Source organism: Lycorma delicatula, chromosome 8, assembly GCF_047948215.1.
Source record: "Lycorma delicatula isolate Av1 chromosome 8, ASM4794821v1, whole genome shotgun sequence".
Classification (NCBI taxonomy): domain Eukaryota; kingdom Metazoa; phylum Arthropoda; class Insecta; order Hemiptera; family Fulgoridae; genus Lycorma; species Lycorma delicatula.
This window is the reverse complement of record NC_134462.1, coordinates 31,794,513-31,808,494: the sequence shown is the minus strand read 5'-3', so window position 1 is coordinate 31,808,494 and position 13,982 is coordinate 31,794,513. Positions and strand designations below refer to the sequence as shown.

The window sequence follows — 13,982 nt, the reverse complement described above, 5'->3', positions numbered from 1 at the left end:
CTCGCTGAAAGACATCATATTATACAGTATGACTTCCTGCACAAGAGTAGAATTGAATAAAACTATATCACAATAAATTTGTCAGGAGGGCAGATTTTCATTTTAGTTTAGGAAAAAAGGCTTTTGCATTCTGTAATGATTTTTTTATGTAATTGCATGTTTTTTTACCGATTGAAAAGAAAATATGATATTACTTTTGGTCACAAAGTTTGAGTGGGGAGTGAAAGTGGACTTTCTTTCTTTACGTTTTGAGGTATGAGGAGGACAAAAATACCATTCACTTAAATTGGGATTTCCATTTATATATATATATATATATATATATATATATATATATAAACCTATGTGTAAAGTTTTTGGCACGAAAATTTCCAAAACTACTAGATCAATTTCATTGAAATTTAAATATGCTGTAGTAATCTATCTGAAGTTGTGCATGTGAAAATTTGTTGAAGATTGGTTGAATTCTGAAGTTATGCTCAATTTAAGGTCAAAAAAGATTGTTTTCCGTTTATCTGTCACCATTGAATTAAATCATGGAGTTAAACTAATGCATTCATAAAAATTACTGCACCATTTAAGTATAAATCAATACAAAATTTAATTGAAGTAATAAATTTTGTTATTATACAAAGGTGAATCAAATATAAACAGTAGTTTATTTTATAAATTTATTGAATAATAATATACGCAATTCTTACCATCATCATTTCTCTGTGTAGTCTCCTGCACAATCTACACACTTTTGCCAACAATTTGGAAGCTTGAATGTAGTTCATATTCATAAAAAGTTTGAGGATGAGTTGTCAACCAATTCCACATGTGCTTTTTGATGTCTTGATTATTTTCGAATCGTTCCTCTCCAAGTGATTCTTTCAAGGGCGCAAACAAAACCAATCACAGGGGGTCAAATCTAGACTGTAGAGAAGGTGGTCAAGGGTTTCCCAGTCAATTTTTCCCTTGTCAAAATCACGATGTGCAGCCTACTGTTGTCATGGAGAAGGATGACATCTCTGATGGGCATACCCCGTCTTTTGTTGCAATAGGTGGCTTTTGTTGATTAACAGCTGGTACAGTAGTAAGCTGCATTCACCGTTCATTGATTGTGGAGAAAATCAATGAGTAAAACTCCCCTTAAGTCAAAAAAAATCATTGCAAGTACTTTTCCAGCTGACTGACGGGTTTTGGCCTTCACTGGGCAGCCCTCATCCTTCCTTCGCCACTCCATTTTTGATTCTAGAGAGTAATTATCGACCCGTGTCTCATCACATATATGATGCACCTCAAAAAATCATTCCCTTCTTGCCAAAATTGATTCAGAAGTACCTCGCAGATCTCCAACCTGACCTGTTTTTTTATTTTCGATCAACAACTTCAGAACCCCTTGAGCACTAATTTTTCTAAAGCCAAGATGATCAGTGATAATGGATTGAACACTTTCGTAGTTGATACCAATTTTTGATGAGATTTCTTAAACAGTGAACTGGTTATCACTTTTGACAAGCTCTCAAACAGCAAGGATGTTGTCAGCTACGAGACTTGACTTTGGGCGTCGATCATGACTTTCATTTTCTACATTTTGTCACCCACCGTTAAATTGTCTGACCCACATATACACTTGGTTCTGGAACATTGTGACATCCCCAAACTATACTTTTAAATGAGTTAAAATTTCCACAGGTTTAACGCCTTCATCAGTTAAAAACTTTATGATTATACGTTAAACCTTTATGATTATACAGACAACGGAACCTCTTGTCCACTCATGGCTGTATTGATGACAGAACAGAGTGGAGGAGCTAACCAAGCTGGTTCCCTCATCCAGCTCGGAAATGCTTGCTGTGTAGAATAGCAAAATTATCATTTAAATTTGATTCACCCTTGTACAATATCTGCATATTGTATAGAATTGGTTTTCTGTTATAAAGTTTGTATATATATTTTAGTTTTGGTGTGTGTGTATGTGTTTGTTTATTTGTTTGTTTGTTTATGTATATATACACAAGCGCAAAAAAAAAAGAAAGAATTTTCCTCAGTTTTCTATAAGTGTAAATGACGTGAATTTTGTTTTGTTAAACACAGTTGATAATAAAGTAATGTAAACAAAACTATGATTAATTTGGTATAATTTTTTCTCTTTTAAAATTATAACAACTCAAACTTGCCTGCCTTATTTCATTACTCAGACTGTAATTCACTTACTAATTCAAATATTTTAGAATAATCATTTCAATACAAATTATATTTTTGCTGAAACACAATTTCAGCAAACATAAGTACTACTATGAGGTAAATTGTATATATATTTCTATATTGAAAGATTATATTTTAGATAGAATAAATTATCTTTTATTCATTTAATTTATAATACTAAAATATTGAAAAAACGTTTTTAAATATTGAAAAAATAATGGTTTTTTTACCAAAAACTAATGAAATTATTAATTGAATGTCTGTTTGTAACATTTAAAGAAATGTTATGTCCTTTTTCTTTAATAAAGTTGCCAAAACACTCTTGTTATGTAAATTGTACTTGAATCTCTTCTGAACTGTTGATTTTACAGAGGTTATCTGCAAAATGACAAAGCTAAACAAAATAGGGATTGTTAAATGAAAACTTATGTATTTTTCTAAATTTGTGTAATGTGTATTAATCCTTATAGCACCCAATTATAATACATTGTAACACTATATTTCAGTAAACAATCCCATTGTACCCATCACAGTGGGTGGCGTGGGTTTTTACTCAATTCATTTTTTAAATCAAATAGCAGCAGTAACTGGACCATTACTTAGAGAATGGATTAATCTTCCTTTTAATACCTTTTAGTTTGTATGAAAATTAGTTTACTATTTATTAACTTTCTAGAAAAACATCAACTTTAGGGATGGATTTCTGACATTTTTTAAACAAATTTTACGTACATTGGAGACAAAATAAATAAGTATGGAAAAAATTTGTCCTGATATTTTTATCAAGAATATCACCTTTTTATTTTCCAATGTGAAGTAAATTAAACAAAAAAGTTAATAGCATCAGTGTCTCTCGCATATAGAAGCCATTATTATCCTACTAAATTCAAATTTCTTTGCATTAACACAGCTTCGTAGTCAGAAAGTTAACAGACTTTTGTTATCCTCCCTTCTTTTGAAAAATTTGTCAAAATGAGATTTAAGCATTCCTAAAACATGTTTTATGTATAGATAAATATTAAATCACAAGACTTTTGTATTAACCGGCATTGAATAAAATTTGTGTTTGAAATATTTGAGAGAAGTTTGTGATATTTAAAAGTATTTATTGGACAAAACTTTTGTAAATATAACTAGTATCAAAATAAAAAGGTAAAGAAAGAAATTTACTATTTGTCATATTTATCAAGATATGAATATCATACCTCTTCTTATTCTTCAATGTGCTTTTTTCAGAAATTTAGTAGAATCAGGGCTCGTTATATTAGTCATCTACTGAATTTCAAATTTATACTTTTACCCATTCCAGAGATTTTAAAATAGAAACCAGTACACACTTGTAAATGGACTTTTTGACAGATTTTGATTTTTCATGGTCCCTGAGACAGAAAATTTATGTTGGGTAATTTTTGGTAGAATAGCAATTTTTGTGGCTCTATGGTATTTTGATAATAATAGTAAGGAAAGAAAAAATGAAAAGTTATTGATTTCATAATCTTCATTTAAGAAATTTTTTGAAATAAAGTGCAGAAGTGTTCATAGATTTAAAAAAAAAATTGTAAAAAATGTTCAAATTGTTTTCTGCATATCATCTTAAGGTGTCAGTTTTTAAAATTTCATAAAAAAATAGTTTTTTTTTTTTAAGAAAAAGAGAAATGATTACCTAATGATAAAAATAACATGACATGTTTTAATCAACCTGATTATTGGGAATTAAAACTGAAACTGTTAAAATAAAACATGCATTTCAATAATGATGAAAACTTTTTTTGTATTTTTGCCTATTCCAGAACTTCAAGATTAACTTAGTATATAAGTAGATATTTTAGATTTATATTTTAGTTTACACTGTAAAGTCTATACAATTCCCCTTCATTCATTTATTCATTCAACAAAATTCGCCCTTCTCTTTATTGTTTGAAATTGCAAGAAGTGTAGAAATAAAATCGTACCTCCTGAAATTAAATTTGTCATTCGTTCCCTCTTTTTAGACGGAATGAAGGAGGATGTCTAAAGAGGATTTCATAACTTACAATAAAGTAACTTTAGAGCCTATCAAAAATGATTTTTTTTTCAAAATGGGGCAAAACATGTACATGCACACACCTGAGTGTGTGCACTCACGTGCCTATCTGCAGACAGCAGAACTCTCTATCATTTCCCTTCCTAACCTTTATACTCCCATTGTACCTGCTCACCAACACATATCCAGAGGCAAGCGAAATACTCATCAATCATGTATATGATTGAAGACATACTTCTGTATCTTTTTTTACTCATTTAATGATGAATCTTTTTTTTTCTTTCAGCCATTTTCTAAAGCAGCTATAGACACCTGTTAAAAAAAAGCTGTTTATTTTATATGTGGTCCTTTTTTTAGAATTTTATAAATTGTGATAATTTACATCATCAAATTTACTACCAAATTGCACTTTATTGTATTATGCTGATTTTCTGTGCCTATTAAAAACTAAAAGGCATGTTAAGGTGTGCTGAACTTGAAAATACTGCAGGATATACTATGATATTATTTGTCTTATCTATAAATATAGTTAATAGTTATTTTATTAGTTCTGCTAATTTGTGATGAATTGTAAAATATTGTTTGCACATTGAATTAAACTGTACAAGTGGATATGAATTTATCTCTGGAATCCTGTGTAGTCCAAAACACATTTATCTTCTCAAGGGAAAGTTTTTAGAATTTTTATAAATTGTTTCAGGCTAAAAAGTGGTGTTGTGTTTACTGAACCTCCTTACTAGAAAAAAATTGACAATGGTTCTCTTATTGTTATACATGATTATTTATTGTTTTTAAAATTAATTACATTATTTAATTTATTGGTTTTTTATTTTCTTTATTATTTGTGGATTAAACCATAATTAATCCTGCATTTTTTTTACAAATTTATCTTGATTATTAAATTTTTTTTGTATATATATTTTTAGGTGTCATTTGAACAACACAGCAATATGGGTAAAATATCAGAATTTAAGGCTGGAGAAAGAAGGGCAGGACATGTTGATGTCCAGTGTTTTCCTTTTTATACTTACATGATTGCATTGAATGTTACATATGTTGATTATTTCAGTTTAGATGTAGAAGGTGTTGAATTAGATGTCTTAGAAACAATTCCATTTGATAAAGTTCATATACAGGTAAGTGAGCTATTTTTAAGCTTCATTATTGAAGTTTTACATAGATTATGGTATCTGTGAACTAAAAATATCTTTATTTTACCTCCGATGCGCTTTTATGTAGTGTGATATTAGATTGTTCATTACTTATTGTCTAGTGAATCAGCCTGTTTCACTTCGAAATGTCTTTTTGGTGTATACATGGATCTTTCAGTTATTTTGCATTAATGTGTATTTAGGTGTTCACGATTAACATAAATCTGTATCTTTGGGCATTTCCATTTCTTTTTATATGTTAATGTTTGGTCATTAGGAAGAAAATAGAATTCATTTTCCTCATGTTTCTATTACACTTGAAAAATTTAATTTTAGATAACCCAGTTTTTCCTTTTTATCAGAATTCTTGCTATTCAGTAATATAAGACATGCATAAATATTTTACTAACATAATAATATTACAAAATAAAATAAAAAGTTAACTTTATTAGAGATGTTGATCTCTGTTAGCTATTTTATTTTTATGATAAGTCTCACTTGCAAAAATTTGTTATAATAGCAAGTTTTATAAGACTTTCACCTATTAAAATGTTTCATAAAGTTCTCAAAATATCACCAAAACAAGTTTTACATAATTCCCAAGTATGCATTAATAATGTTGCAGTCAGTTTTTATAGGTTTAGAAATACTGTAATGTATATTCTCTTCTCTATTGTATTTGAAACAATTATCCCTTTTAATTCTGAAAATTTAATTCAGTTTTTCTCTGCACAAAACTTTTTCTGAAACAGCAGTTGAAATATAAGCTATGATGCTACTATTCATATATGACCAAAGCATCAAGATAACATTTTAGTAAAATAACATTATTTCCCTATTTAATATATGAGGTCTGTTCAGAAAATACCGAACTTTATTTTTTTAATCTTTATTATTAATTTTACAGATTATTGGTTCTTGTCCCCCTTCAAAGTTTCCCCTCCCCTATTCACACTTTTCCCAGCGGTGTTTCCACTTCATGAAGCAGTCTGGGATAGCTTCATTTGAAATGGCCTTTGGGTTTGTGACGAATTGGCTTTAATGTCATCAATAGTCTCAAAGTGGCATCCTTTCATCACCAATTTTAATTTTGGAAATAAGAAAAACTCACAAGTTTAGCTAGAACTTTAAGCTAAAAACTCACATTAAGCTAGAACTGCGCACAGTTCTAGAGAGTAGGGAGGCTGAGGGAGGACAGTTATCTGATTTTTGGCACAAAACTGACAAATTGACAAAGCTGTGTGCGAGCACATTGTTGTGGTGAAGGTAACACAAGTTGTCTCACCACAACTCTGATCTTTTTTTGTGGATTTTTTCACGCAACCCTTGTAAAATGCCTTGATAGTATGCTCGGTTCACTGTTTCACCTTAAGGCAAGAATTCAAAATGCACAATTCCATTAAAAGTGAAAAATCAGTGAGCATGACTTTTGACATTGGATTGAGTCTGACATGTTTTCTTGGGGCATGGAGATACTTTGCTAATTCATTGTGATGATTGAACTTTTGTCACAATGTTGTAGCTGTAAATCCAGCTTTCGTCTCCTCTTATGATGTTTTGCATGATTGTTACATCATCATGTCTTGTTCAAGAAATTGCTGACAAATCCCTACTCAGTGTTCTTTCTACTGTTCGATCATCAAACAAGGAACAAACTTTGCTGCAACTCGATGCATCAATTTATCAGACAAAAAAATAATGTTCAATTTATCAGTGACGGCATGATCCAGTTAAGAAATCATCTAATTGTACGATTGGATGAATTGGTTTTCATAACAATTTGTACAACCCAGAGCATCATCTCCATAAACTAGTTTCAAAAGTTGAAACATTTCTGTGACAGTTTTACCCAGTTTTATGCAAACTTTTTCATTGTGTCATTGCTCCTGAAAATCGCACATTACAAAAATTTCTACAAACACTTGAACACCTTGCACTCAAATAACAGTAACACAAAATTAAACAAGAGATCAACAATCCAAGAACATGTGGTTACAAAGGAGGTTATGTGAAACACAATATTGCCAACCACATATCACTAAATATCTATTGGCACGTAATTAAAAATGTTCGGTTATTTTCAGAACAGACCTCGTATTTAATAAAACAAAAGCCTCAATTATTGGATATTAACAACATCACTACTACTGACAAAGGAGGTCTGCAGTAGATGTAAAAACATCCTTTTAAAGCTAATTTTTAGATCTTTAGAAAAGGAGTTTTTTTTTTTAATTAACCACATTTTGATATTTTAAGGAAGATATTAGATACTATTTTAAGGAAGATCATTTCCTTTTAACATTCTTTTTATTTATTCTTTATGTAAAAGTAAAAAAGACCTTAAATTTTAGTGTTTGCTATTTATATAAATTTCAGTCCAAACGTTTTTGGGTAAGTGATTGAATATAGTTGCCTTCTTTTTTTACCTGTTTTTAAAAAAGTTGAGTTTCTTTAGTTGACCTCAGTCTCTTTTTTTAACGTGTGTTCAAGCCTTATCCTCACAGTTGGTTTATTTTGATAATTCATCTTTTTTAATCTTTTAAAGGAGTTACCACTAGTGGTGATATTTTATAAATCTTTTCCAAATAACTTTATTAGACCATTTTTTAAAAACAAAATAATGCATTGTCTGTATTGTGATTTAAAAATATTTTCATTTCTTTATTTATTCTTATTAATGATTTGTTTGCTGTGATTTATTATTAGTTACTTTTTGTCATTGTCATTATCATCATCATCATTGTATTGGATTATTAGTGTAATGATGTGTAGCGTAAAGTAATTCTGTTTTACAGTGTACAGTATTTGTGTGAAAATTCAAGTAAAATGATTAGAATACTGAAGATAAAAACTGCATATTCCAGTATTCCAAAAACCCTTTGCTTACAATTTGTAACAGTCATATCATTTCTTATTAAGATCCATATTTATTTTCATCAAGATGCAGGTGTTTTTCACCTTTATGTACTTCTGTAAATTGCCCTTTTTTTAATATAAGGGTTATTTTTTTTTCAATGTCCAATCGGTCGCAAAATAAAAACCCGCGCAAAAATCAGATGAACCTTTGCGCAGTGTCTCTAGTATGGCCTTCAATCACGCCACGTCACGTTGTTTAGTTCTAAACACGAAGCTAGCACGTAAACATGTCTACAACAATAGCATCTCCCACCAAGTGTGAAGTGCATGCAGTAATTCAATTTCTTCAGGCTGAGGGGTGTAATGCAGCTGAAATTCATCGATGAATAAGTAATGTGTTCCGTGAAACTTCAGTGAGCAACAGCAAAGTGTGACAATAGTGCAAGAACTTTAAAGCAGGACTTGGAGATGTTCATGATTGTCAACCGATGGTCTCATTGAGCGAGTTGATGAGGCAATTCGAGAAAATCGTCAATTCACAATTTCTGTATTGAGTGATTCATTTCCCGAAATTTCAAGGTCAGCTCTCTACACATTGTGAGAGAGAGACTTCAGTACTGCAAACTGTGTGCGAGATGGGTTCCCAAGATGCTGTCCGACCATCACAAAACAATGAGAATGGACGCCTCCCTAACGTTTCTCCAGCGCTACCACAATGAAGGAGAAGATTTTTTGAACAAAATTGTCACAGGGGATGAGACATGGGTCTGTTTTGAAACTGAAGAAACAAAAGAACAATCCAAACAGTGGCCGCATTCTCATTCTCCCAGTAAACCAAAGATGTTCAAGCGAACCTTCTCCAACAGAAAGCGTATGGCTACTGTGTTCTGGGATCGGAATGGAGTTCTCTTGGTGGAATTCATGGAACGTGGCATGACCATCACTACTGCCTCATACTGCGTGACTCTTCAACATCTACGAAGGGCAATTCAGAATAAGCGGAGAGGAATGTTGTTGTCATCAGGCATTATCTTTCTCCATGACAATGCTTGGCCGCACACTGCAGCTGTAACAAATAAGCTCCTGCAGCATTTTTGTTTGGAAGTGTTTGATCACCCACCAAACAGCTCGGACTTGGCTCTATCCAATCTTCACCTCGTTGCTCACATGAAATGCTGGCTACAAGGACAACATTTTGGTACAGACATTGAGCTGCAAACCACCGTAGAAACATGGCTGAAAACACTGGCGGCTCCGTTCTAGGACGAGGGTATTGGAAAGTTGGTACCACGCTATGACAATTGTCTAAATCGGAGTGGCGACTATGTAGAGAAGTAGTGTAACTATGTAAGTACTTGTTACAAATAAAAATTTGTTTACTTTCACTGGTTTTAATTTCGTGACTGATCGGACCTTGAAACAAATGATCCTCGTAAGAGCAGATTTTTTTTTAGATCTACATATATTTTAAATAAAAATAAGATAAAAAATAAAGGATAAATTAACTTCTTAAAGGCTAAAATTTAAAGAATTGAGAAACATTCATTTTTATTAAGCAGTACAATTATTTTAGAGTCAGTTCCTTTTTTCATGTGTATAATAAATCTAAACTATTATATAATAACGAAGGGGGTTTTTGTTTGTTCGGGATAAACGAAAAACTACTCGATCAGTCGTATTCAGATTTTTACCCATGTTTCTTGGCATAACTAAGAAGGTTTTTAGATATATTTCAACTTGAAGAACCAACTGTTCAATCGCATTCAAATTTTCAGGTAACTTTTGTATTATATCATGGAAGGTTCTAAGCCACAGACTGCGGCCTTGGAGGTTAAAATATTAAAAGTATTCATTATTTCTTCATCCCCAAGGATGGTGAAGTTTTAAATTAAAGATATTCATTAAGGAAAAAAATATTAATTCTTTTACTTCATTATTATATTTCTGCCACCATGGCAAAGAAATAAGTTATAAATTTTTCGTCGTCAAAGGTGTGTGTGTGTGTGTGTGTGTACTTTAGTTACCATATTTACTATTATTCTGTCTTTTGTAATTTAGTTTCTTTTTCATGTTTCTGAATACTTTAACTGTTATTTATCTGTATTATTCTCACAATCATGAAGATAACAAACAGTTCAGGGGGCGGAGCCCTCTGGCTAGACAGGAATGTCGACCAACCCGATCTCTGTGGTTGTCCAAGGTGCCATCCCCCTGCAACACAGGAATGGTGAGCTAAGCAAGCTCGGCAGTGCTAGGGGAGGCCCAGAGTTAGCTGTGGTGTTTACCTGCGCTTTAAGAGTCCAGGTTCTGGATAGACTGGCTGGCTAGTATACATACATTAATATTTTTGATGTCATCATCTTTATTATTTAAAAATACTATGCCCTAATGAGATCAGTCATCTTTCCCCAAAAATTCAAGAAAATTAGTTGGAAAATGTAGGATAAGACAAAAGTAAATTTTTAAAAAATATTTTACATTTCAGAGAACCTTTGCTTACACTCAGTAGCAGTCTTTTAATATAATTTCTTTATACTCTAATTAAGTTATACTCTATACTTCTATAAACTATTGTACTCAATACTCTATAATTTCTTAACTCTAATTAAGTTTGTTAAATAGAATTAAATTGGAATAGATAAATAAAATGACTAATGAAAGAAATTATGCTGTGCTTTTGTTCAATTATGAAAGATAAATTTCATGGCAGTAAGCAAGATCTATCTTCTAATATTTACAGAATGTGTTAAATATTATAATTTTTACCCAAGTTCTATTAAAAATACATAGCATTAAGTAGTTAAGAAACTTAATTTTCAAAAGCAATATGAATATGAAAAAAAATTGTTTTTTCAGACTTTATCAGTGGAATTTGCTCATGTGAAACGAGGACGTGAAGAAATACTTCAATTTATGAGTGGTAAAGGATACAGATTACATGATACTGTAACTCATCCGGATTGGTTAGCAAATGATTTTATATTTGTTAAGGAATGAATGTGTGATTATTTTAAGTAATTTTTTGAATTGAGATTAATAAGTAAGTAGTGATTCTAATGTCAAATATTAGAATAATTATTATTTTCTATTAGCCTATAAAGTTTGCTAGTCTTTTATTATTGTTTATTTTTTGGTGCTGTGTAAGTATATGGATGCTCAATATAAAGAATATTACAAATTGAAAAGTATTAAAAATTAATCGGTTAATTTGTTATACTAAAATTACTGTAAATAAACTTTTATAAAATATCGTATTTTATGTGCTTGTGAAATGTTAATCTCCTAACTGGGTATTGTGTATCATAACAATTTGATTTTTATATTTTTGTCGTTTATCTTTAAAGTTGTTACATATTCTGTTTTCTATAATTTAAAAGTAGTGTTAAGACTGTAAGTCATAGTGGCAAAAAATTACATTATCTTTGGCTACTGTAATTATTTTAACAGTTATTCATAATTGAGAATTAATTATTTATTTTTTTAGATTATTTGAACACATTATTTTTGAAAATAGATTTTTAAAAACATTTTTTATCATGTAAAAGAAAGTATATAGTATTTCATTCATCGATTAGAGTGAATTTTTAATTTCTTTGTTCTTATTAGTGGTTTCCTGTTAAGCAGGTTACTTAATATTTCATTACACACAGTTAAGAGATTAAAATAATCTGTATTTATATTGTATATAACTGCCATGGAAATAAAAATATTATTTATACCGTGTAATGATAACTTGACATTTATTAGTGTGGAATTTAATTAATTTTGGTGATAAACTTTTCTGTTGTATAATTTTTGATAAATATTTTTTGAACTTTTTTATTATTGTAATAGTTCTTATTTTATTATTTTTATTTATTTTGCTTTTGTAGTAGTTCTGATTTTATTATTTTTATTTATTTTGCTTTAGCATCTTATGGTTGTCAAATTTTGTTCACTCTACTTAATTCCTTTTTGCATTTTGAAGTGGGAAACATAAAAATATAACAGTAACTGTCAGTTACCCTTATTGGATTTTGTGATTGTATTTTAATAATAAAAAATAATTCCACATAAATAATTAATGTATTATTTTGTGCATTTATTTGTGAATGTGCATTCATTTTAATCCATTGTATCTTGTGTTCTTTTCTGGATATTTGGAAGTTATAAGACTTTATTTGGATTTCTAAACAAAAGAAGAAAAAGATACTTTTTTGTTTTATTTATTATATATATATATATAGCCACGTTCTGTTTTCTTATATTTATTGAAAATTTTCATAGATACACATATTATTTTAACATCTTATAAATAAATATTTTCTTTCTTTCTTCAGTATTATTAATTTTTGTTTTATATTTTAATAAACTATTTTTATTTTCTTACCTTCTTATTTACTGGTTTTTAAAGCAATCTCTGAGTAAAAACAATTTTGGGTATCATAACTTTCTTAAATATTATTTTACCCTCATGTCATTTACAAAAAATGAAGCTATAGTTATTTATGAATAAAATATTATAAGGCAAACATAGCTTACAATGAGTATGTGTTTTATATTATTGATTTTTATAAATACAGAGATTATTACTGGTTTGAATCAAACTTATTAAAAGTGTTCGGCTGCTGTCAGTTTAATAATGAAGTTTAAATATTGTAATCCCTAATCCCTGATAGAGTGAAAGAGAATAAATCCATGTGAGGCTTATTTGATAGTCATCTGCTAATAATTAAATAATTACAGATATTGTTGGTTGAGCTTATTCATTCTTACATATGTTGTTCTGTTGATATATATTTTTTTATTATAAATGTATCATACTTTTTTTCTCAACTTGGGGCCTTCTAGATGAAAAGCTGAGATGCTACCATTCTGTCACAGAAGTTGACAGTATGACAGAATTCAGTAATTTAAATTATTATAGTTACAAAGTACTATTCTTCTAATATATATATTTTTTCTTTTTTAAATTAATTATACTTGTAACACATGTTATTAAGTTAAAAATGTAAATTGATTTTGAAAGACTATTTTTACACATTGTTGTAAACTAATATAGTTTTGTAAAACTGGATTTTTTTAACTTTTAACTGTATATTTTCAGAGTGTATATATAACAATCTAAATAACTAAATATTGTATATATATTTTTTCAATGTTGAAAATGATCATCGTTTAATTACTAAATTGTATTATTAATTTTACTTTTTTTTATGTAAAAACCAAACGAGTAGGATAATGTGTATAATTATTTTTGTTGTGTATAAATTAACTCTTAACCTTCCATAAATTTATGTAATTATAATATTTAGTTTTATATACTATAAATTATTCTTAATTATTATAACTTTATTTTTTTAACTTTGTGTTACAAACGTATAAAATTTTTTTTAATTTATTGTATCCTGAATTATTTGTCATTAATTTAAAAAAAAATTAAAATAAATATATGTATTAATTATTTATAGTGCAAGAACCACCATGTACACACATATATAAAAAAATAAGACTGATCTCACCTTTAAGTGTTAAAATCCTTCTTTTATTCAATAACGCCTTTTCAGACCCTCTGGATTCATCATTAATTGTGTTAACAACTGATGATGGATCCAGAGGGTCCGAAAAGGCCTTATTGAATAAAAAAAGGATTTTAACACTTAAAAGATGAGATCAGTCTTACTTTTTTATATATGTGTGTATGTGGTGGTGCTTGAACTATAAATAATTAATTATGATTTGACACACGAGACAGTGTGTTTGAAAAAAGTATATATATA

General features: G+C 29.4%; 1 protein-coding gene across 2 annotated transcripts in view; it reads left to right on the top strand.

Moving 5' to 3' along the window:
* Nucleotides 1–13,763, top strand: part of S (EGF receptor activation regulator Star) — a 42,136-nt gene extending 28,373 nt beyond the window's left edge. For both annotated transcript variants that reach the window (XM_075373720.1, XM_075373721.1), the window contains exons 4-5: nt 5,143–5,352; nt 11,080–13,763. In XM_075373720.1, the coding sequence (XP_075229835.1) occupies nt 5,143–5,352; nt 11,080–11,220 (351 nt within the window). In that variant the 3' untranslated portion in view covers nt 11,221–13,763. The remainder of the gene's footprint in view (nt 1–5,142; nt 5,353–11,079) is intronic.
* The last annotated feature ends 219 nt before the right edge of the window (nt 13,764–13,982 follow it).